This window comes from Temnothorax nylanderi, unplaced genomic scaffold, assembly GCF_030848795.1.
Source record: "Temnothorax nylanderi isolate EJ_2023f unplaced genomic scaffold, tnyl_v1.0 TNYL_tig0017_pilon, whole genome shotgun sequence".
In the NCBI taxonomy this organism is placed as follows: Eukaryota; Metazoa; Arthropoda; class Insecta; order Hymenoptera; family Formicidae; genus Temnothorax; species Temnothorax nylanderi.
The window spans coordinates 7,999-29,077 of NW_027249079.1; the positions used below are offsets into that span (position 1 = coordinate 7,999).

Here is a 21,079-nt window from a genome sequence, read left to right on the forward strand (position 1 = left end):
CGCGTGTCCCTCCGCCGCGCCGCGGGACATTTACACGCCTCGCTCGCTCATACGGTCCGTCGCGTGTCCCTCCGCCGCGCCGCGGGACATTTACACGCCTCGCTCGCTCATACGGTCCGTCGCGTGTCCCTCCGCCGCGCCGCGGGACATTTACACGCCTCGCTCGCTCATACGGTCCGTCGCGTGTCCCTCCGCCGCGCCGCGGGACATTTACACGCCTCGCTCGCTCATACGGTCCGTCGCGTGTCCCTCCGCCGCGCCGCGGGACATTTACACGCCTCGCTCGGTTATACGGTCCGTCGCGGGTCTCTCCGCGCCGCGAGACATCACGCTCATAAAGTTAAGCGTATAAAAAATCTTGTCTGCAAAAGACATCATCAAGGGAATAATTTGTAATTCTTTTCAGCAATTACATTTCCATTAAGCGAGAAAAGTCAAGAAACATTTCGACTATATTGCAACAACGTCGTAAAATTAATGCAATATAGCTGAAATGGCTTCTTGATTTATCTTGCTTAATGGCAATGAAATCACACTGCATTGCCACGAGTCTCAATGTGGCTCGAGACTCCTAGCTGACCCGGAGATGGAAGTGGATTTTGTGGCCTGAAGCGCTTAAAAGAAAGTGGTGAGTGTAATTCATTTTCACGTACTATGTCACTTATGTCATAAAATTTTCTATCTCTTCTGTCTTTACTTAATCGAATCCTTCATTTGAATGTTTCAGAAAATAACGACGCAGAAGATGACATCGGAGCAGCGAGGGAATCCTGCGAAGCTGACATCCCGAGCAGCCTGAGAGGAGGAGGAGGCCTAGGATAGGCATCGGGCATCGGCGTACCAACACTTCTGGTAAGTATTACTTTTTATTTTTTTTAAAGATATTATAGAATCCCTCTTTGTACTTATTCAGTTCCTACATTAAACCGTGTTTCGGAATTTAAATTAGTAAAAAAAGATATTTTGAAAAATTTGATTCAAGTTGATTCTAACGTAGAAACCTTTTTCGAAGAAGTAATTTAAAATATAATATTAATCTGAATAACGAATAAGATGTTCGATGCGCGTGACACGTATTTAATCGATTCGATTATTTTTATGTTACAGAAAATATCCGCGCTGGAAGGAGCATCATCTTTGCATCGAGGGAACACGAGTGACATCCCGAGCAGCCTGAGAGGAGGTGGAGGCCTGGAAGAGGCATCAGGCGCCGGCGGAACAACATGCGGTAAATATAATTGGTTTATACATTTTGTGTCTTTCGCGGAAAGTTTAACCAATCGGTTTTTCAATCGAATAGTAAAGATAGTCAGAGAGTAGAAATTAAAAAAGAGTTTAATTTTTTAAATTCTATTTTGAATTCTTGTGTTCAGTAAATAGATTATACTTTCAAGAAATTAAACGTGTTTTTTTATTAAATTTATTTAATTAAAAGAAATATAGAATTCCGTGTTTTACCTTCGGTAATTATTTTTCGAAATACAAACTGTCTCTTTTCTTCCCTGCTCTAATCTGGATTATATGTTTGATTGTTACAGAATCATCGTAGCGACGTTGCAGATACAGCTCCGCTGCTGCGCATTGGTGTCGGTGAGTTTTAGCGTAGGGAAGTGTGGAGAAATAAGCGTAGGTAGGGACATAGTTAAAACGTAGGTAGGGAATAATTTTTAATTATTTTCAGTAATTACATTCCCATTAAGCGAGAAAGGTCAAGAAACATTTCGACTATATTGCAACAACGTCGTAAAATTAATGCAATATAGCCGAAATGGCTTCTTGATTTTTCTTGCTTAATGGATGAAGTCACACTGCATTGCCACGAGTCTCAATGTGGCTCGAGACTCCTATCTGACCCGGAGGTGGAGGTGGATTTTGCGGCCGGAACAGCAGGAAAGAAAGTGGTGAGTGTAATTGATTTTTACGTACTATGTTACTTATGTCCAAAAATGTTCTATCTGTTCTGTCTTTACTTAATCGAATCGTTCATTTGAATATTTCAGAAAATAACGACGTAGAAGGTGACATCGGAGCAGCGAGGGAATCCTGCGAAGCTGACATCCCGAGCAGCCTGAGAGGAGGAGGAGGCCTGGGAGAGGCATCGGGCGCCAGCGGAACAACTTTGCGGTAAATATTATTTTTTATTTCGTGTAAAAGTAAATTTTTCCTGTTTATTCTCGAGTTGTTTTATTTCCCCGTGATTTAGAAATAATAATTAGAAGAAAAGAAGTAATTTAATATTGTAGAAATTTATCCTTGTAAAGATCCTTTTCGTAAAATGTTTCCTTATTTAAATTAATATCTAATTGAATAATAAAAAGTTTGATCCACATAGGAATTATGTTTCAAAACATTAGGTTTTTTGAACACCATTTTAATATGAATTTTATGTTTGTATATTACAGATACAACGTAGCTACGTGGCAGATGTAATTCCGCTGTTGCGCATCGTGGTCGGTGAGTAATGAATTAACATATTTTTTGAGGTAACGGGGATGTGTGGCAACCTATGAAATATATACCACGAAAAATGTATTCCACATAAATGTATACCTTAAATGTATACCACATATCTAGATAAACGTATGCAATTTGATGATAACATAAGTTTATAGCATTCCATACATCTGTTGCCTTAAAATGAATCAGTTAAAACAGATTAGGATAAGTTTAATCTTGGATGTCTTTTTATTATTATATTTATTGATTAATTTAGGATGTATACGAGAATGTACTCGTATGCATACACTGTGTATAAAGACAGAATTTTTCGGAAAATTGTGAATACCATGAGGATCAAATATTATTTATTAATAATTATATTAATTAATAATGTTATTTGGTTAATATTTAGAATCAAATAATATAATTTTTAATTATATATATATGTACATAACATAATTTTTTTAACAAATATAAAAAATAAAGAAAGTAAAGTAGAATACAAATAAAGATTTAAAAATTAAAATCTTTTTAATTTAATGCTCTTATTTAAGTTTACTCATGATATTCATATCTCGGGATCAACAAATAGAAAGAATAAAATATTTATATTGTTTCATACATGCAATAAGAAAAATGAAAAAATATAATAAAATAAAAAATAATTAAAGTAAACAATATTGTAATCATAATACTGAAAAATATTTATTACAAATATTGTATTATAAAAGTGTAATATTGTATTATTCCTTTTCTCATCTACCTCTTTCCTATTATATCCTATTAAATATTTATCCAAGATTAAACTTTATATAAGTTAGTGCAAAGGAGCGATACATATATGTATACATATCACGTAACATTTTATATAAGTTATTGATCTCGCTTTTTTATATAAAAGACATGCTTCCAGTTATTAATTATTATTACCTTTTTTTATGCATTGACTTTAGCCTAATCTGTTATAGCTTATTCATATGTAGTGATTGATAACTGGATTTTATACCAGTTAAAGTAGTAAAGTGACGTGAGATCCGATATCTTTTTTATTATAAAATAAAAGATTTTTAAAATAATTATCTTATGTATAGAATCTATCAGTTTATCTCGCTTAAAAATTATTTTGAAACAATATATTGTATAAAAAGTAATTTTAATAATATGCAAAGTACAAAGTGATTATTATTATCAACAATAGAAATATTAATCGACTCTACTGGCCATTATAATCGCCAAGACAATACGACCACAATTTGGTTCGATTATCGTCAAGACGCTCTTTTAACCAATATAAGCTGCTCTAATCTTTGATACTTATATATAAGCATCTCATTTAAATAATTAAATTTATTGCGAAAGATATTACCTCAGCCAGGGTTCGAATCTGGTGTCGTCACCCATCACGGAATGAGGGAGGTTCCAGGTTCGAACCCTGGCTGAGGTAATATTTTTCGCAATAAATTTAATTATTTAAATAAGATGCTTATATATAAGTATCAAAGATTAGAGTAGCTTATATTGGTTAAAAGAGCGTCTTGACGATAATCAAACCAAATTGTGGTCGTATTGTCTTGGCGATTATAATGGCCAGTAGAGTCGATTAATATTCCCATTGTTGTTTATTATTTGACTGGCAAAATAAAAATTTATTTATGATTATTATTATATTAATTCTAATCGTGTGTTGTGGGAAAATTATTCTTTTCGGGTCTTACGTCATTTATCTGAATTTCTCATTTTTGCATATATGCTTCTTGATAAGATTCAGCAATATTAAATCGTTCGAATCGATGAAAATACGCATATATGGGCTTTAGATTTTATCAAATGGCGGATCTGTTTATTTTCTAATTAGTTTTATTGTTTATATTATAAAGTTTATATTTAAAATTTAATATAAATTTCATAATCGCGATCGAATCTCTTTGAATAAAAACGCTGTCGACATAGAGATTTTTTTTCAAATTCAGATTTGTTTCCAATCGGATATGTATTTTATATATAATTATTGAATATATTTTAATACAAATAAATAACGCGTGTAAACAATAAATGCGCAATTAATTTGTATAGATACTAATGGAGTTATTATTATTATTGTTAATTGGTTAATTCCATAATTGATTTAATTAATGTGATGGCCCCTTCGCGACGCGTTCGTGTTTCGCGCATCGTACAAAAGCGTAAAATCTTTTACGCTTATTGCTGGCAGCAGGAGTATTTCTCCTTGCTGTCGATCTCTGATCGTATGAAGTCAGAATACGGCCAAGTGCAAAAGGTGAGTCCACTCTGGCCAGAAGAAAGAAGACGAAGAGGATCAAGGTAGGTTGGTGTATAACACCAATCAATTTGTAAAAGGTACATAATGGTAAGCCTAACTGGTTTTCTTGTATACGTGCGATTGCACGTAATCAGAGACGGACAGATGACGTCTCGAATTAAATCTGAATTAAGGGGCTTCCCTAGTGTGACAGGGCCTAAAATGAATGATTTTTAAAAGGAAAACGACAAAGCCAATTGATGAACAACTTTTCCCACATATTTTACTATATTTCAAGAGTGCATACAAATTTTTTCAAAATTTTATATCTGTTATTAAGCCCGTGCCAGCCATTTTTTTGGAGCGCCGCGAAAAAACGGTGACCACGATTGTAGTCGTTGTAGTTATCTGAAACAAAAAAGCAAAAGGATTCTTAATCTACTTGAGTGTGGCTATCGTCTGAAGCAGAATCATGAAAAAATATTGAAAATTTAAAAAATTATAGCGATTATAATTATTTTAATAATTATTTTAATAATTATAACCGCTATAATTTTTTAAATTTTCAATATTTTTTCATGATTCTGCTTCAGATGATAGCCACACTCAAGTAGATTAAGAATCCTTTTGCTTTTTTGTTTCAGATAACTACAACGGCTGCAATCGTGGTCACCGTTTTTTCGCGGCGCTCCAAAAAAATGGCTGGCACGGGCTTAATAACAGATATAAAATTTTGAAAAAATTTGTATGCACTCTTGAAATATAGTAAAATATGTGGGAAAAGTTGTTCATCAATTGGCTTTGTCGTTTTCCTTTTAAAAATCATTCATTTTAGGCCCTGTCACACTAGGGAAGCCCCTTAAATCCGAATTAATTTCGCGTAAATTAAACCTTCCATAAAAACTCCTAAACGATTCCGATTTAAAACCAAATTCGTGCGCATTTTTCTAATTTTGGGTGATCGCGATCATAACTATAGAAATACGAGATAAAAACACGGGTAGGTAGGAATATTATTCATGTAGGTAGGTAGGAATACGGGTAAAACTTAGATAAAAATCGGGTAGGTAGGGATATGGATAGGTAGCGATGCGGGAGGGATGATTCGAACACGAAAAGAAATTAATGTACTTAATGTATTTTATAATTTTAAAAAATTTAAATTTATTTCTATAAAAGTGCAATCATGTATAAAGGTTAAGAAGTATGTAAAGCATTACATTCTGTTGTATAAAACTGTATAAAATGTAATTGTATAAAAAATTGTACCTATATGTCTAATTTGTGTAATCTGGGTTACACGAAATTGAAACGCGTATATAACACAAATTTTTCTAAATTAAAATGTTATTAAATATTTTTTTTAAATTTCTTACTTTATCTTTTAATAGCGAAATTATCGCCATTTTTTTATAATGTATAATAAGAATTTTTTATTTAAATAAAAATACAAAGATTTCAGGCTAAGCTAGTGATCGAATATTAACTTTCTACTCGTGAAATTTGACATCTGTGTTTTACTGACAATGAGTCGCGAATGTATTCGAGAAAATAGTTCCGATTCAGGAGTTATATCCTCAGAAGCATTATATCGTCAGCTACGAGTCAAAAGTCGCGAAATTGCTTGTTCCTAAATTTAGGAAATTAATTTAGAACTAAATTAATTTCTTAAATTTCTTTCCGCGGTAAATATTTGTGAAAGGCTATGCGAACACCGCGTTTTTTCCACGTTCGTGATCGCGATTGCTGCCTCGGCGATGAGCCTTATCGCTGTCCCTCACGTCAGGTGAACGCTAGCGAATGCGTGGTTTGTAGCGGCGTAAAGTGAAAATGATCTTTATCGTGATGAGTAATTTCTCGTCGGTTTTCGTGAGCTCTGTCCGCGACGTCTAATTCGGCGTCTCGTTGAAAGTTGGAGGCTATACCGTTGCAGAGACAAAATTAATTCCAGGTTTTCCTAGCTGTTTCCGGAAGCAGTGATTTTGGCAGTGAGTTTATAACGACTACCACATGTTTAATAATCGCTGAATTAATTATTATATTATAGAGAAGATTTTATTCTTCTCATTAAATGTTCTCCCATTAATAGTATAGTATAGTAATAGTATAGTAATATATTATTTTTATATTAATGAAACTTGTTAATAGTAAAATGTGCATGGATATAACGATAAATTTATAGTATTTATACTATTTAGAAAATAAATTCAAATCAAGAAGCAGTTTGCATGCTCTTGTCGATATATTCGAATCATGCTTAAGAAAATATAGTTACAAACGTGTATTTTTTTCTTTAATTTTTGGTCTCTTTTTAGAGACCATTTCCAGATACGTGGGAGTTAGCTGAGTCAAACCGTAAAGATTAATTTTTAAGCATTTAAATAGTTTAGATATTTTCATAATGTAATACATGCATAAACGGTGACATTCGACATTCATTATTCGATTTTTAATTTTTATTAATTTTTTTATTAATTTTTAGAAAATATTAAAAATTTTTCTTTGTCGTACATCCATGAATGTAATAAAAAATGTGCGGGTACTTAAAAAATTCGATACAAGTCGAATGGGTACCCTGATATTAGATTATGAAATATCAATAATTTGAATTTAAACGTAATAAAGAAATTGATAAATGATAAGGTATATATTATAAAATATTCCTATATAAAATTTTTCAGAATCTATTATTGGGTTCGACTTGTCTCGGATTAAGTTGGTACCCCAGAATTATTTGTACCCGCATATATAAAAATCAAGATAAAGGCGCATGTATTTCATTATTCTTAAATGTACTCGTTTGTAATCACTTCTCCGTAAAAACTGTTCTATCCATGTATTTTTAAATAGAAAGTTATGTACATATATATCTTGTAATAATGGGAGAACATTATATTTTCTCGCACGAATTTTGATTTCGCATAAAACAGAATGATGAATATCGATTAAAATAAATATTCGGGAATTGTATAATTATCATTATATTGTTAAAAAATGGTAAATGTTATTGATTCGCTGCCGAAATCACTACTATCGGAAGCAGCCCGGAAGATACGGGATTCGTTTCCTCCTGCAGCGGGGCCGCCGATATTTGACGAATCGTTTAACTTTCCTTCGCAGATTGATCTCAAGGAGAGTGGTAAGAAGCAAGACTCAGGTCGCTCGTTACCATAAAGATCATTCTTTTCTGCGTTGATTGCTAACCAGCGTATCACTCGGCAGAGGGGCCTTAATCTGGCCAAATTATTGAGTCAGTTATCCTTTCTTGAACGTGATAATAACGGGATCGCAATTCTTTAAGATCTATAAGATTTTGAAAGATAGAGCTTTAGAGGGTTAATAGTGGTGTAAATTCTATCTGCAGGTACGATTAATCGAAATCATTTAGAGACAAGTATAATGAAAACGTTTTTCTGAAGTTATATTCATTATCGCGTAAAATAAAAATAAGTATGAAGGATTCGCGCTGTATCAGCGATATATATTTTATAGAAATTATATTATAGGATATCACAATTAGGTATCACAAGTATCGTGGATCAATTTATTGGCTAATATTCGACGCGATTTGTTTTATTCGATCATTGGCTCAACCTGAAGTTTTGACTGTACTTCCGCAACGGAATTTACCACAAAATTCTTTTTTTTTCCAAAATATTGTCGAACATGCCAGTATTGGAAATATTTTTTTCTATGATTGAAGAGGGGTAATTGCAAATTTTATTAATAAATTTCTCAGTCGCGGTTGCTCGCACTACATAAAGTTTTGTGAGCTACGTATAGTTTTAAATTTATAACTGATGATAAATATTGCGTAATTAGATTATGCTTATCAATACACTGTTGAGTTATATTCTATTGCTATAAAATACGGACGATGTGTTAGTATACGCATTTCAAACGTTTTTGTGTAATCCGGAATTAATAAGATATCTTATATGTAACACAATTTTTTCTTATACTGTGTAATTATATATTATTTTATTGTGTATTATTATGTATTAGGTTTTGGCATAGACTGAATTGTGTAAATATGTATAAATTGTATTTAAAAAAGTGTGTGTGTGTGTGTAAAAAAAAAATATGAAGCTTATATCCAAGAAAATGAGGACCGCTGATTGGAATCGGCGGGGGTGGTGGAGGGCCTCTACAAGTTGGCCCATTTTTATTGGACAGAATTTTAGCTGAAATTAAAAGTGTAACTTAATTTTATTTAAAAAATCTAGGCCGAGTTTAGCCAAAGTACATTTAATTGCAACGATGTCCGGTAAAAACGGGTCCTCTTTTATAAGTATAAAGTTTATAAAATACACATTAATACAATTAATAATATTAATAAGTAGGTAATATATAATATAAAATAATATATATGATTAAAATAATGAGAGAGATGCCACCGGAAAAAAGGGAGGCGTCTCATTATTTTCAGCCTTTATTTTCAGCCTTTGGATTATTATTTGGATTATTTGGATTATTATTGGGTTAGGAGATACAAGATCGAAGAAAAAGTTGTAAAAAAAGGGATAAGAAGAATTTACTGGCAAGATGACAAAGAAGAGACGACATAATAATGATAGAAGAACGAAGGCTCAAGAGATAAATAGAAATCGAACAAGAATAAGAAAAAATTGGTCGAAAAGGGTTCAAGGAAAACAGTGATAGAAGAAAGAAAAATGAACATATAAAGTAGCGTCAAGCAGCGTCAAGAAATGACTAACAGCATCGATGATGGAAATTATATAAGAAAAATTATGAAGATTTTGTTGACGAGGAATCGAAGTAAGAAGGAAAAACAACGATAGAAAAGGAAGGAACGTACAAACAAGAAATAAGCAGCATCAACAAAAATCAAGCAGCATCGACGATATGGACATAGAGGAAGAACAATTTTGAAGAATTATTGATATAGGGTCAAAATGAGCAGAAAGAATAAAGGGGAAGAAAGAGAATTGCATTGTCATTGCTAAAAAGGATGAACAAGGATCTTTCGGCGATACATTGCGATAAAGAAGACAACGCAGGTAGTGATAGAAGAATGAAGATCGGAGAAAGAAATGGTGGAGCAAGAAGAATTAAAGAGAAAATTAACGAAGAAGGATTAAAGAAGAAAAACAGAAACGGCGATATAAAAAAAAAAAAAAAAAAGTAAATTGGGTGAACCAGCCAGTGAATGGACGGGGTCCAGTGAATGAACAAAATCACTTATATTTTAAATATGAAAAAAATTATGGATCGAAGATAAATGATTTTGTGATGAAAATTAAGAGAAAAATTCACAGGTGGCGTTGAGATCAATGTCACGGTTATAAACAAAGTGTCGACTTAAGGAGAAATATTTTCATGCTTATGACGTGCAAGCTAATAAGAGGTTAGTTTTGGAGAGGTTGCGATTTTACGTTTGAATAAGCGTTATAATTGATTTTCGAAGGTAAATATTGCATCATATAAGTAAAGAAAGAGTCAATATTTAATTTTGTCAAACATTTTTCTGTAAATTCGTAAAAATACGCTAAATATAATGATGTCTATTCATTGGTGTGATTTTCTAACCTTTTCCCAGTGAATGAACATGTGGGCTCTATTTTGGTAATTAGGTAGTATCTAGATAGTAATAGATAAATTGACTTGATATTTTTAAGAAGAGAAGGCAGAAATGAAAAAAAAGCGAAAATTGAAAGAGAGCAGACTTCAAAACCAAAGACACGACACGGAGATAATGTATAGGAAATAATGTATAATAAATATAATATAATAGATGTGTGTATAAGTATCTCTTTCATATCGTTTGTCTTTGCCTAAAAATCTATTTTTTTTTGCATAATTCAATAACCACAGAAGATCCTGCTATAAATGTTGATCAAATTATTCCAAAAAATAAAAAAAGAGCAACTAGGAACTCTACGTCGAAGAAAAAGGAATTAGATAATTCTGAGACTAAAAAGAAGTAAAGTTACTTCAATCCCCGATTCGAGATACCTAAACCTATTCTCAAGAGTAAAGAAACCAAAAAAGCTTTATGTTAGGTTAGGTTAGATTAGCTTTATAATACATAGGTTTATATGCTTTATAGTATTATTCCAGTGCAAAAATAACATTCTGTGATTGTTAAAATATAATATTTAACTTTAATTATTAAGACATCTATATACATTAGTAGGTATATATCTACATGGAATACATGTTCATTCACTGGTAAGCAGCCGTTCATTTACTGGCAATTCTGTTCATTCACTGGTATATCGGTCCTTTTGTCACTTTTCCATTTATTTTCTAAATGTTTTATTCTGAAAGCACCTTTAATATTTTTTTAAATAATCAGTATGATATATTGAATCAACTACATCGATGCTGAAAGTGATACGGATAATAATTTTATTTCACGTCTCTAATGAATAGGAGACGCCGCTTATTTGTTCATTCACTGGCTGGTTCACCCTACATGAAAAGAAAATTACAGTTGAATAATTAAAAAATTTGTCGAGAAAGAATTAAATAAAGCAGAAAGCATAACACCAGAGGCAGAAAAATCGTAGAAAGACATGAAAAGGAATCAGGAGGAATACGTCGACGAAGCATCGCGATAGAGGAAACAACGCAACGATAGAAGAACGAAGACCGAAGAAAGGAATGGAACAAGAAGAAAGAAAAGCTTATCAAAGAAAAATCAAGAAAGGAGGACTTACAAAAAATTTCCCGAAGAAGAATTAAAAAAATAACGGCGGAGAAAGAGGATAACAGGAGGAGGACACATGACCAACGAGAGCAACGAGACAATGTAAGAGGAGAAACAAAGAACGAAAGTGAAAGGAGTATTGAAGACGGAAATTGCGACGGAAACATGACAAAACATTACGTTTGTCGAGGAAAAATTAAAATAACGACGGAGAAAGAGGATTGACAAGAAGAACATTGTTAAAAAGGAATAAAGAGGAACATCTCAACGAAACATCGTGATAGAGGACACAATGTAAAGACGAACAAAGACTGAAAAGAAAATGACGAAGAAAAGAGAAGTTTATCGAAGGAGGATCGAAGAAGAGGAAAAGGAACGTCGCATTTTCGGGATTGCCGCTCGAAATCGTCGCATTTTCGGGAGTGCCGTTCGAAGTCGTCGGCTTATCCGGAATTCCGTCGCGCGATTTTAATAATTAGCACATAACTGCGTCAATTTCCACGTTCTCAGACGTGACGGCTGTCTCGTGCGTGGTCCTTGAGCGGAAAGGTGCCGGGATCGCATAACAAGAACTGCCCAGATCATTTGACTTCACTGTGCGTGGAAGGGTGGCTACCAGACGTGTCGGTGGCGAGGGGAGATGATCCACATTGTAGAGAGCTCGCTTTCTACTTTTCGAGGATCTCTCTTCTCTCTGTCGAACACTATTCAACTGGCCACGCGGGGCTAAGTCCTTAATCGGGCAAATCGAGTCAGTTGTCCGGCTCTGAACGCGTCGAGATAACGCGGTTATCGCGGAAATAATCGGGCGTTAATTCGCGTTTCGGGATCGTCGCGTAAAATATCTGTTTTTAATAATTAGCATATAACTGCGTCAATTTCCACGTTCTCAGACGTGACGGCTGTCTCGTGCGTGGTCCTTGAGCGGAAAGGTGCCGGGATCGCATAACAAGAACTGCCCAGATCATTTGACTTCACTGTGCGTGGAAGGGTGGCTACCAGACGTGTCGGTGGCGAGGGGAGATGATCCACATTGTAGAGAGCTCGCTTTCTACTTTTCGAGGATCTCTCTTCTCTCTGTCGAACACTATTCAACTGGCCACGCGGGGTTAAGTCCTTAATCGGGCAAATCGAGTCAGCTTAGTCCGGCTCTGAACGCGTTGAGATAACGCAGTTATCGCGGGCAATTTTTCCATGGACAATATCGGTCGTTACTTCACGTTTTCAAGACCGAAGAAAGGAATAAAACAAGAAGAAAGAGAAGCTTGTCAAAAGAGTATCAAGGAAGGAAAGAAGAATTGAAAAAATAACGACGGAGAAAAAGGATTATGTAAGGATATTGTTAATAAAGAATGAAGTGGAAAAAAATATCTCGAAGAAGCATCGCAATAGTAGAGACCGTTTAATGATAGAAGAACGAAGAATGATGAAAAAAATGGAACAAGAAGAAAGAGAAGTTTATCGAAGAAGGATCAAGGAAGAAAAAAAGGAATGGTCATGTAAAAAGGATTGCGATAGAGGAGACAACGCAACGATAGAAGACCGAAGACCGAAGAAAGGAATAGAACAAGAAGAAATAGAAGCTTGTCAAAAGAGTATCAAGGAAGGAAAGAAGAATTGAAAAAATAACGACGGAGAAAGAGGATTACAAGAGGATATCAACAAAAAGGAAATTAGTGGAATATCTCGAAGAAGCATCGCAATAGTGGAGACCGTTTAATGGTAGAAGAACGAAGAATGATGAAAAAAATGGAAGAAGAAGAAAGAGAAGTTTATCGAAGAAGGATCAAGGAAGAAAAGAAGGAATGGTCATGTAAAAAGGATCGCGATAGAGGAGACAACGCAACGATAGAAGACCGAAGACCGAAGAAAGGAATAGAACAAGAAGAAAGAGAAGCTTGTCAAAAGGGTATCAAGGAAGGAGAGAAGAATTGAAAAAATAACGACAGAGAAAGAGGATTACAAGAGGATATCAATAAAAAGGAATGAAGTGGAATATCTCGAAGAAGCATCGCAATAGTGGAGACCGTTTAATGATAGAAGAACGAAGAATGATGAAAAAATGGAGCGAGAAGAAAGAGGTTTATCGAAAAATGATCAAGAAGGAACAGAAGAAACGGCCATGTAAAAAGAATAAACGAAGGACCAACATAAATGAAGTATTGAAGATGGAAATTGCAGTAAAGAAATTACGAAAAGTAATTGTTCAGGAAGAATCGAAGAGGGCAGAAAGAAAATAACAAAAGAAGAGAGATCGTAGAAAGATATAAAAAGGAATCAAGAGGAATACGTCGGTGAAGCATCGCGATAGAGGAGACAACGCAACGATAGAAGAACGAAGACCGAAGAAAGGAATGGAACAAGAAGAAAGAAAAGCTTATCAAAGGATAGTCAAGGAAGGAGGACTTACGAAAAATTTCCCGAAGAAGAATTAAAAAAATAACGGCGGAGAAAGAGGATAACAGGAGGAGGACATCGTTAAAAAGGATGACATGGAATATCTCGACGAAGCATCGCGATAGAAGGGACAATGTAATGATAGAAAAACGAGGACCGAAGAAAAAATGGAGCGAGAAGAAAAGAGCGATTTATCGAAAGATGATCAAGAAAGAACAGAAGAAATGGCCATATAAAAAGGATAAACGGAAGACCAAGATAAAGGAAGTATTAAAGATGGAAATTGCGGTAAAGAGATTATGAGAACTTTGTCCAGGAAAAATCGAAGATGGCAGAGAGAATATATAACGATCCGGAAGAAGAAGGATCGTGAAAAGACGTTAAAAAAAGAATCAAGACGAATCTTTCAGGGATGAGATATCGTGATAGAGAGGACAATGCAACGATTGAAGAACGAAGACCAAAGAAAGGAGTGGAACAAGAAGATAGAAAAGTTTATCCAAGGAAGATCGAGGAATGTAAGAAGAGAAACGAAGAGAAACGAGGCAATGTAAGAGGAGAAACAAAGAACCAAAGTGAAAGGAGTATTGAAGACGGAAATGGCGATGGAAACATGACAAAACATTACGTTTGTCGAGGAAAAATTAAAATAATGACGGAGAAAGAGGATTGACAAGAAGAACATTGTTAAAAAGGAATAAAGGGAAATATCTCGACGAAACATCGCGATAGAGGAGACAATGCAGCGATAGAAGAACGAAGACTAAAGAAGGAAAATAAAGTAAAAGGGAAAGAGAAGTTTATTGAAGGAGGATCGAGGAAAAGGAAAAGAAACGTCGCATTTTCGGGAGTGCCATTCGAAGACGACAGGTTTTTAGAAATACCACCACGCGATTCTCGGAGGAGTTCTACGGAATTGACAACCGGAACAGTTTGAGAAAAAGTGGTGAGTATAATTGATTTTTATATATTATATTATACATACGAAAACTTCAATTATTTCCTTTTAATCAAATCGCTTATTTAAATGTTTCAGAAAATAACGCGGAAAGCGTCAATCCAACCTGACTCCCGAGGACAGTCTGAGAGGAGGAGGAGGCCTAGGAGAGGCATCGGGCGCGATGAAACAACTATGTGGTAAATATTATTTTTTAATGTATATAAAAGTAATCTTCTTTTCTGTATGTTCTTGAGTAATTGTTTTATTTTTCACCATGATTTACATATATAATAATTAAAGAGAAAGAAGAGTAACTTAAAATTTTATAAAAATTTATTCTTGTAAAGAGCTTTTTCGGAGCACGCATAATTATTTAAATAAATATCTAATTGAGTGACAAATAAAAAGTTTGATGCGCGTAAAAATTATTTAATATCAAATTATGTATTTAAATGCTTCAGGAGATAACGACGCGGAAGGTGTCGCATCGAAGGAGCTGATAATCCGAGAGGACAGCCTGAGAGGAGGAGGAGGCCTGGGAGAGGCATCGGGCGCCAGCGAAACAACATTGTGGTAAATATTATTTTTTATTTTGTGTAAAGGTAATTTTATTTTCAAGCAACACGGTAGTGTCTCGCGCCAAGTACGCGCGAAGCGAGACCGCACCGTGACTTTTTTACGCGAACGCACGAGTTGCGAGTATCCGAGATTTTGAGATCTCAATAACGAGTAACCGGATTAAGTTCTAAGTAGGGTTGATCGATAGCTTGGGGTCGATTTATATAATAAGAGTTTTTAAATTGTTTTTCTTGTACCTGAGTCGTTTTATTTTTTATCATAATTTTAAAATAATATTTAGAAAGAAAGAAGTAATTTGAAATTTTATAAGAGTTTATTTTTCTAAAGATTTTTTCGAAAAATGTATAATTATTGAAATAAATGTCTAATTGAATGATGAATAAGAAGTTTGATGCGCATAAGAATTATTTAATATCAAATCATTTATTTATATGCTTCAGGAGATAACGACGCGCAAAGTGTCGCATTAAGGGAGCTGACAACCCGAGAGGACAGCCTGAGAGGAGGAGGAGGCCTGGGAGAGGCATCGGGCGCCAGCGGAACAACTTTGTGGTAAATAAAATTTTATTTTTTATTTTGCGTAAGAGTATTTTTTTTGTTTATTCTTGAGCCTCTTTATTTCACCATTTGATTTGAAAATAATAGTTAGAAGAGAAAGAGTAATAACTAAATAAATTCAAACGGCCAATTTCGAGCAATTATCAGGTGTTAAAGAAAAATATTTAATACATTCAATATAGTATACAAATTCGTTAACGTTTCGCGCCTTACTTGGCCTTCCTCAGAACAATAAAAATTACAAAAACGCATATATATCTCGCATTATTCTAAGAGTACAACGAATCAACTCATTACGACGCCACAATTTGCATTAATCCGGTCTCACCAAAGCAATCGGACAGTTAGTCATATTGAAAGAGTAATCTTATAAGGAGTAATTTAATAATATAGTTATTATATGTATAACTTAATATTATATGTATTAAGTGGTATTATATGTATAAAGGCTGGTCTACAATGAGTTGTATCGTAAGTCGGCATTTGGCCAATATGTATGACACCGACTTACGACAGGGATACGACGCGGTTGTGACCACGGTCGTGTTCAGTAGAACGACTGCTGAGTTGTCATCTTACCAACACTTTACGTTGATTGGTCGATTCACTTATGACTTACGACTTACGATACAACTCATTGTAGACCAGCCTTTAACAATAAAACCTGCCGAGAGTGCCGAGTGCCGAGTGCCAGCGTTTTGGATGGAATCAGATGGAATCTGTTCACTATAATAGCGCCTCTCAGAAAACGTGCACGTTGAATAACTACGTAGCCGCGGATGTTTCCGACGGGTAATGGGTCTGTTTTCTACTGCTGAAAACTGGCTGCACTAATTCAGAGTTCATCTTTTTCCTTCCAATGCAATGTGGAGTAAAAAAGATTTAGGCCCTGCGCACAATAAAGCATCATATTAGGAATAAGAATAAATATTAAATATTAAGACATATATCTCGACAGGAGCAGCTGATCGAGACACGGTGGAGATAGAAACTCGAAAATTTATTTTGACCATTTTTCCAAAAAATCACTCTGTAGCAGTTTGAAGGCGATGCTGCTGATTATGAATATCGCAGTTAAAGTGCGATTTTCTCATTATTTTGGCCGTAATATAGATTTTACGATTCGTAGTTTACGCTTGCAGCGTGGGGTCTCCATCACCGTGTCTCCCGTCGACCCTTAAATATTTAGGATATGTAAATGTAGGAATATTCCTATATTTATATTATGTATTTAATTTTTTTCCATTCTGTGTGTTACGATTAATTATTATTTCTAATTCCGTTTCCTATAATATTTAATATTTATTCTTATTCCTAATATAGGTACCTATTCTTTGTTATTTTTTTCCAGATACAAAACAGCACTTAGATAAAGTTCCATTGGAGTAGTATCTAAAAGCATAATTTCGTATTTATTGCAAATTCTTATAGAGTAGAAAAAGAATTCTTTTGGTATCCGAAGAAAAGGACTCAGAATTGGTGACATAGAAATAAATTTCTTTTGAACTCTTAAAAGTCTTTTTAGAGCAGAAATATTACGAAAAAAGAGTTTATTTTATAAATCGGGAATTTAAAGAGTTCTTTTTTAATTCTCCTTGCTATCTGGGGTGTTACCATCGGAAATATTCGTGACTACGTAGTTTAATGTGCACGTTTGGCGTATGTACATAGAGGCGCCAGTGGCCGGAGCGGCGGCAGCGGAGCAGTGGAGCACGTGCATTCTCAGCCTTCTTTCTGCCACTTGCCGCCATTCTCTGCCGGAACACGGTCAAACACTGCCAGTTTAATAAGTACAAATTCTTATATGGAACGTACGATCTGAGCGTGCAACGTTAAAGCAACTGATTTAGAAGAACTTCTGCATGCAAAGGAGCTTCTGCTGAAACTCACGTTTCGCTACGACCTGGTGAGGATTAAATAGCGATATATTTATTTGGTACAGCATTAGATCGCGTAATTCAGTATATGATGATCCGAGGTTTCAGTCAATTATCGAGAAACGCGCTTTCCGGCGGACTCCCCAATCTTTTATTCAACGGAGCTCTCAGAACAATGTCGGGAAAATCGACCGTGAGGATCGGCACGCACAACGGAACTTTTCATTGCGATGAAGTCCTCGCCTGCGCACTCTTAAAACTGCTACCGCAATATAAGGATGCATCTATAGTAAGGTAATTATCCTCATCTCAAAGCCAAGAGGTTTTCAACGCATTCAATGATAAAATCCGGAGAAAGGGAATTGGCAGCATAAATTATAATATCGAAACGAAATGAATAGGAAATATTGGGTTACAGAATCCATGGATATCCAATTAAATTTTTAGATCTCGGAATCAGAGTGTCTTAGATACCTGTGATATTGTGGTGGACGTTGGCGGAGAGTATGATCCTTCTAGACATCGATACGATCATCACATGAGGTAAAATAATATACTTTTTAATGATACGCCATTAAAGAAAAATCTCTGCTTTCGCTATATCGTTATTTATTACCTTCCCGTATCAGAGAATTCCAGGAGTCGATGAGTACCGTTATAAAGAAACCAGGGTACGATTGGACAATAAAACTAAGCAGTGCCGGACTGATCTACTGCCATTTTGGTCACGAGATATTGAAGAGTGTACTTTCGGACGTAACAGAGGACAAAGTCATTGACGAAATCTTCAGGAAGGTTTATGACACGTTAATCCAGGAAATCGACGCTATAGATAACGGTGTGCCGATGTACGATGCAGAGCCATTGTAAGTGGATGTAACTTGTAGGCTGTGTTCGCTTTGGGCGCTTTCGTGCTGAAAGCGTCACTCTATCTTTATTGCTCATTACATGTTGAAAAAAGATGGAGTGATGCTTTCAGCACGAAAGCACCCAAAGTGAACGCAGCCGTAATGTTACGTGTTGTGCAGTACGCTTTAGCAAAATTATTGTACCTGCATTTGTTTCAGGTATCGAATAGTCACCAATTTAAGCGCGCGCGTAAGCAGACTTAATCCTCAGTGGAACAGTCAAGATGTGAATATAGATAAACAATTTGAGAAAGCCATGGCTTTGGTTCTGGAGGAATTTTTGGAATTTGTACAATACGCGAAAAACGTTTGGTTACCGGCAAGGGACATCGTGCGACGCGCTGTGGAGAGTCGATTCGAAGTAAGGAGAACCCTCCCTCTATTAGTTTTTTCGCTTTGGATATATTTCCGATTATCGTTTAATATAAAATTGTAAAACGTTTCCATAAGGTCGATCCGAGCGGAGAAATAATAGTGTTGTCGCAAATGGTACCGTGGCAGGAACATTTGTTTCAACTGGAAAAGGAAATGAACGTGTCGCCATCAATAAAGTACGCCATTTTTGAGGGTGATAACGCTTACCGGGTTCAGTGTATGCCGGTAGCGCAAGGAAGTTTCGTGTGCAGAATGTTCTTCCCGGAAGCGTGGGGCGGTTTGCGCACTGACGCCCTTGTGGAAGCCTGTGGAATTGAAGGTGCCGTATTTGTGCATTCCGTTCGATTCATCGGTGGTCACAAAACCAAGGACGGCGCGGTCGCCATGGCGCGGAAAGCGCTCGAGATCGGGAAGGCCGTGCAGTGTGTAGAATGACGATGTCTAGACCGTTCATCTTTTTTAGAATTTTTGTAATGGTTATTGAATAATTTTTAGAAAACATTTCTTTTCATTAAGAGTTGCATGGTGCAACTCGATCGTGTACATTTTGTTCTGTTTATAGACTCCGATCATTTATCACTTAGTGAGTCCCATGCAATATAAAATAAATCATTTTATCTTTTCAATTGTCATGCATCGAATATATTCAATAAACGAAAAAGACTCTATTTTTATATTCGACAACGTTTGGCTAATGTCGTGACAACTCGACCATTGGTTTTGGTCAGATTAATCGTCAAGACTTTTTCGACCATGGGTTTTGGTCTTTTTAAATTAAACCCATGGTCGAAAAAGTCTTGACGATTAATCTGACCAAAACCAATGGTCGAGTTGTCACGACATTAGCCGAACGTTGTCGAATATAAAAATAGAGTCTTTCTCGTTTATTAATTTTTGGCGAAACAAATACATATGATTTTCTGATATTCAATAAAGTTGAACCAAACTACATACATTTGTTCCAGAGATTATAAAAAAGGCTCGTTTATTGTCCAAGTTTTTTTTACATTAGATCCATATAAAATATCCCAGATAACAAAGAGAATTGAAAAATAATTCTTTTTCCGTACCATTTCTGCTCTAAAAACACTACTCTTTATAAGAGTTCAAAAGAAATTTATTTTTATGTCACCAATTCTGAGTCCTTCTTCAGATACCGAAAGAATTCTTTTTCTACTCTATAAGAATTCGCAATAAATGCGTAATTATGTTTAGATATTATTTTAGTGGAGTTTTATCTAAGCGGCAAGCGCCGCGCGCTATTTTGTATCTGAAGAAGAATAAGAAAGAATCCTTTATGATTTATCCAAACGCGATTTATCAAAAATCTTCTGATCCACTTTCTGCATCAGAAAGAACGTAAAACGTACTAGTGCATTTTGCCATTTCTGTGCTATGTGATATCAGAGGTATCACTGATACGCAGCGAAGGATATCATGGTCAGGCATTTCGTAGGCCAGCCTCTTATATTTAGCGCGTGAGAATTTTTGCTTGCGAGAAAGTATACTGGCACTTAGCGCGTCGCGGCACGGTGGCGCGCGCGTTAGTTATTGCTCGCGGTCGCAGTCGCGCTCTTTCGTTTTCTATTGTAACTTTACGATAAGATACGTTTTGAATCGTCTATCACTGATACACGATAAATAACAGTGACTTTTCATTTGTCATTATATGATGGAAAACCATTTACCCATGCCATCGTGATTTTATGACAGATCACGAAACGTTTCCTGTTGTAACTTTACGATGAGATACGTTTTCAATATTCTATCGTTGATGCATGATTAATAATTACAGGTTTTTTAATTGTACGACCTATCTTAGAGAGCCTCCTTTATTATAAATACACAATTAATTACGATAGGTTTTTAATTATTTCTCCTCGATAAATTCCAACAAAACAATAGAAAACAATAAATTACTATAAGAGTTCTATCGTATTCCAACGATTAAATCCGTTTTCAACAGAGAATAAAAGAATAACGATATAGGAAACAATAACATTTCTTTCACAATTTAAAATATGAAACGATAGATTATGATAAGAAACGATAAGATTCTTTGCAAATCGTATC

General features: G+C 35.1%; 1 protein-coding gene and 1 long non-coding RNA gene across 6 annotated transcripts; both read left to right on the plus strand.

The window, feature by feature from the left end:
- Positions 1-261: 261 nt before the first annotated feature.
- On the plus strand, positions 262-2,673 carry LOC139768572 (uncharacterized). 2 transcript variants are annotated; one of them, XR_011717400.1, is made up of 7 exons: positions 263-628; positions 728-852; positions 1,108-1,228; positions 1,539-1,590; positions 1,658-1,901; positions 2,001-2,124; positions 2,403-2,673. It is a non-coding gene; the product is annotated as an uncharacterized lncRNA (long non-coding RNA). The 2 variants fall into 2 exon arrangements; XR_011717399.1 differs by having other exon boundaries at positions 262-628; positions 1,539-1,901.
- A 6,292-nt stretch (positions 2,674-8,965) lies between these two features.
- On the plus strand, positions 8,966-19,957 carry LOC139768574 (MYG1 exonuclease-like). Of its 4 annotated transcripts, none has more exons than XM_071698895.1 (11): positions 8,966-10,127; positions 11,096-14,715; positions 14,806-14,906; positions 15,171-15,282; positions 15,729-15,840; positions 17,518-17,752; positions 17,809-18,017; positions 18,171-18,266; positions 18,353-18,589; positions 18,791-18,992; positions 19,082-19,957. In XM_071698895.1, exons 7-11 carry the CDS (start codon positions 17,812-17,814, stop codon positions 19,439-19,441), a joined length of 1,101 nt encoding a protein of 366 aa, XP_071554996.1. In that variant the 5' UTR covers positions 8,966-10,127; positions 11,096-14,715; positions 14,806-14,906; positions 15,171-15,282; positions 15,729-15,840; positions 17,518-17,752; positions 17,809-17,811; the 3' UTR covers positions 19,442-19,957. The 4 variants fall into 4 exon arrangements, with proteins under 4 accessions (XP_071554996.1, XP_071554999.1, XP_071554997.1 ...); XM_071698898.1 differs by having other exon boundaries at positions 17,825-18,017; XM_071698896.1 differs by having other exon boundaries at positions 8,966-10,067.
- The last annotated feature ends 1,122 nt before the right edge of the window (positions 19,958-21,079 follow it).

Bases quoted from the DNA above. Each gene is read 5' to 3' on its own strand.
- LOC139768574 (XM_071698895.1), top strand. From the start codon at position 17,812: ATGATGATCCGAGGTTTCAGTCAATTATCGAGAAACGCGCTTTCCGGC. The intron at 18,018-18,170 runs GTAATTATCCTC...TTAAATTTTTAG, and splicing joins AAGGATGCATCTATAGTAAG to ATCTCGGAATCAGAGTGTCT. The intron at 18,267-18,352 runs GTAAAATAATAT...TTCCCGTATCAG, and splicing joins CGATACGATCATCACATGAG to AGAATTCCAGGAGTCGATGA.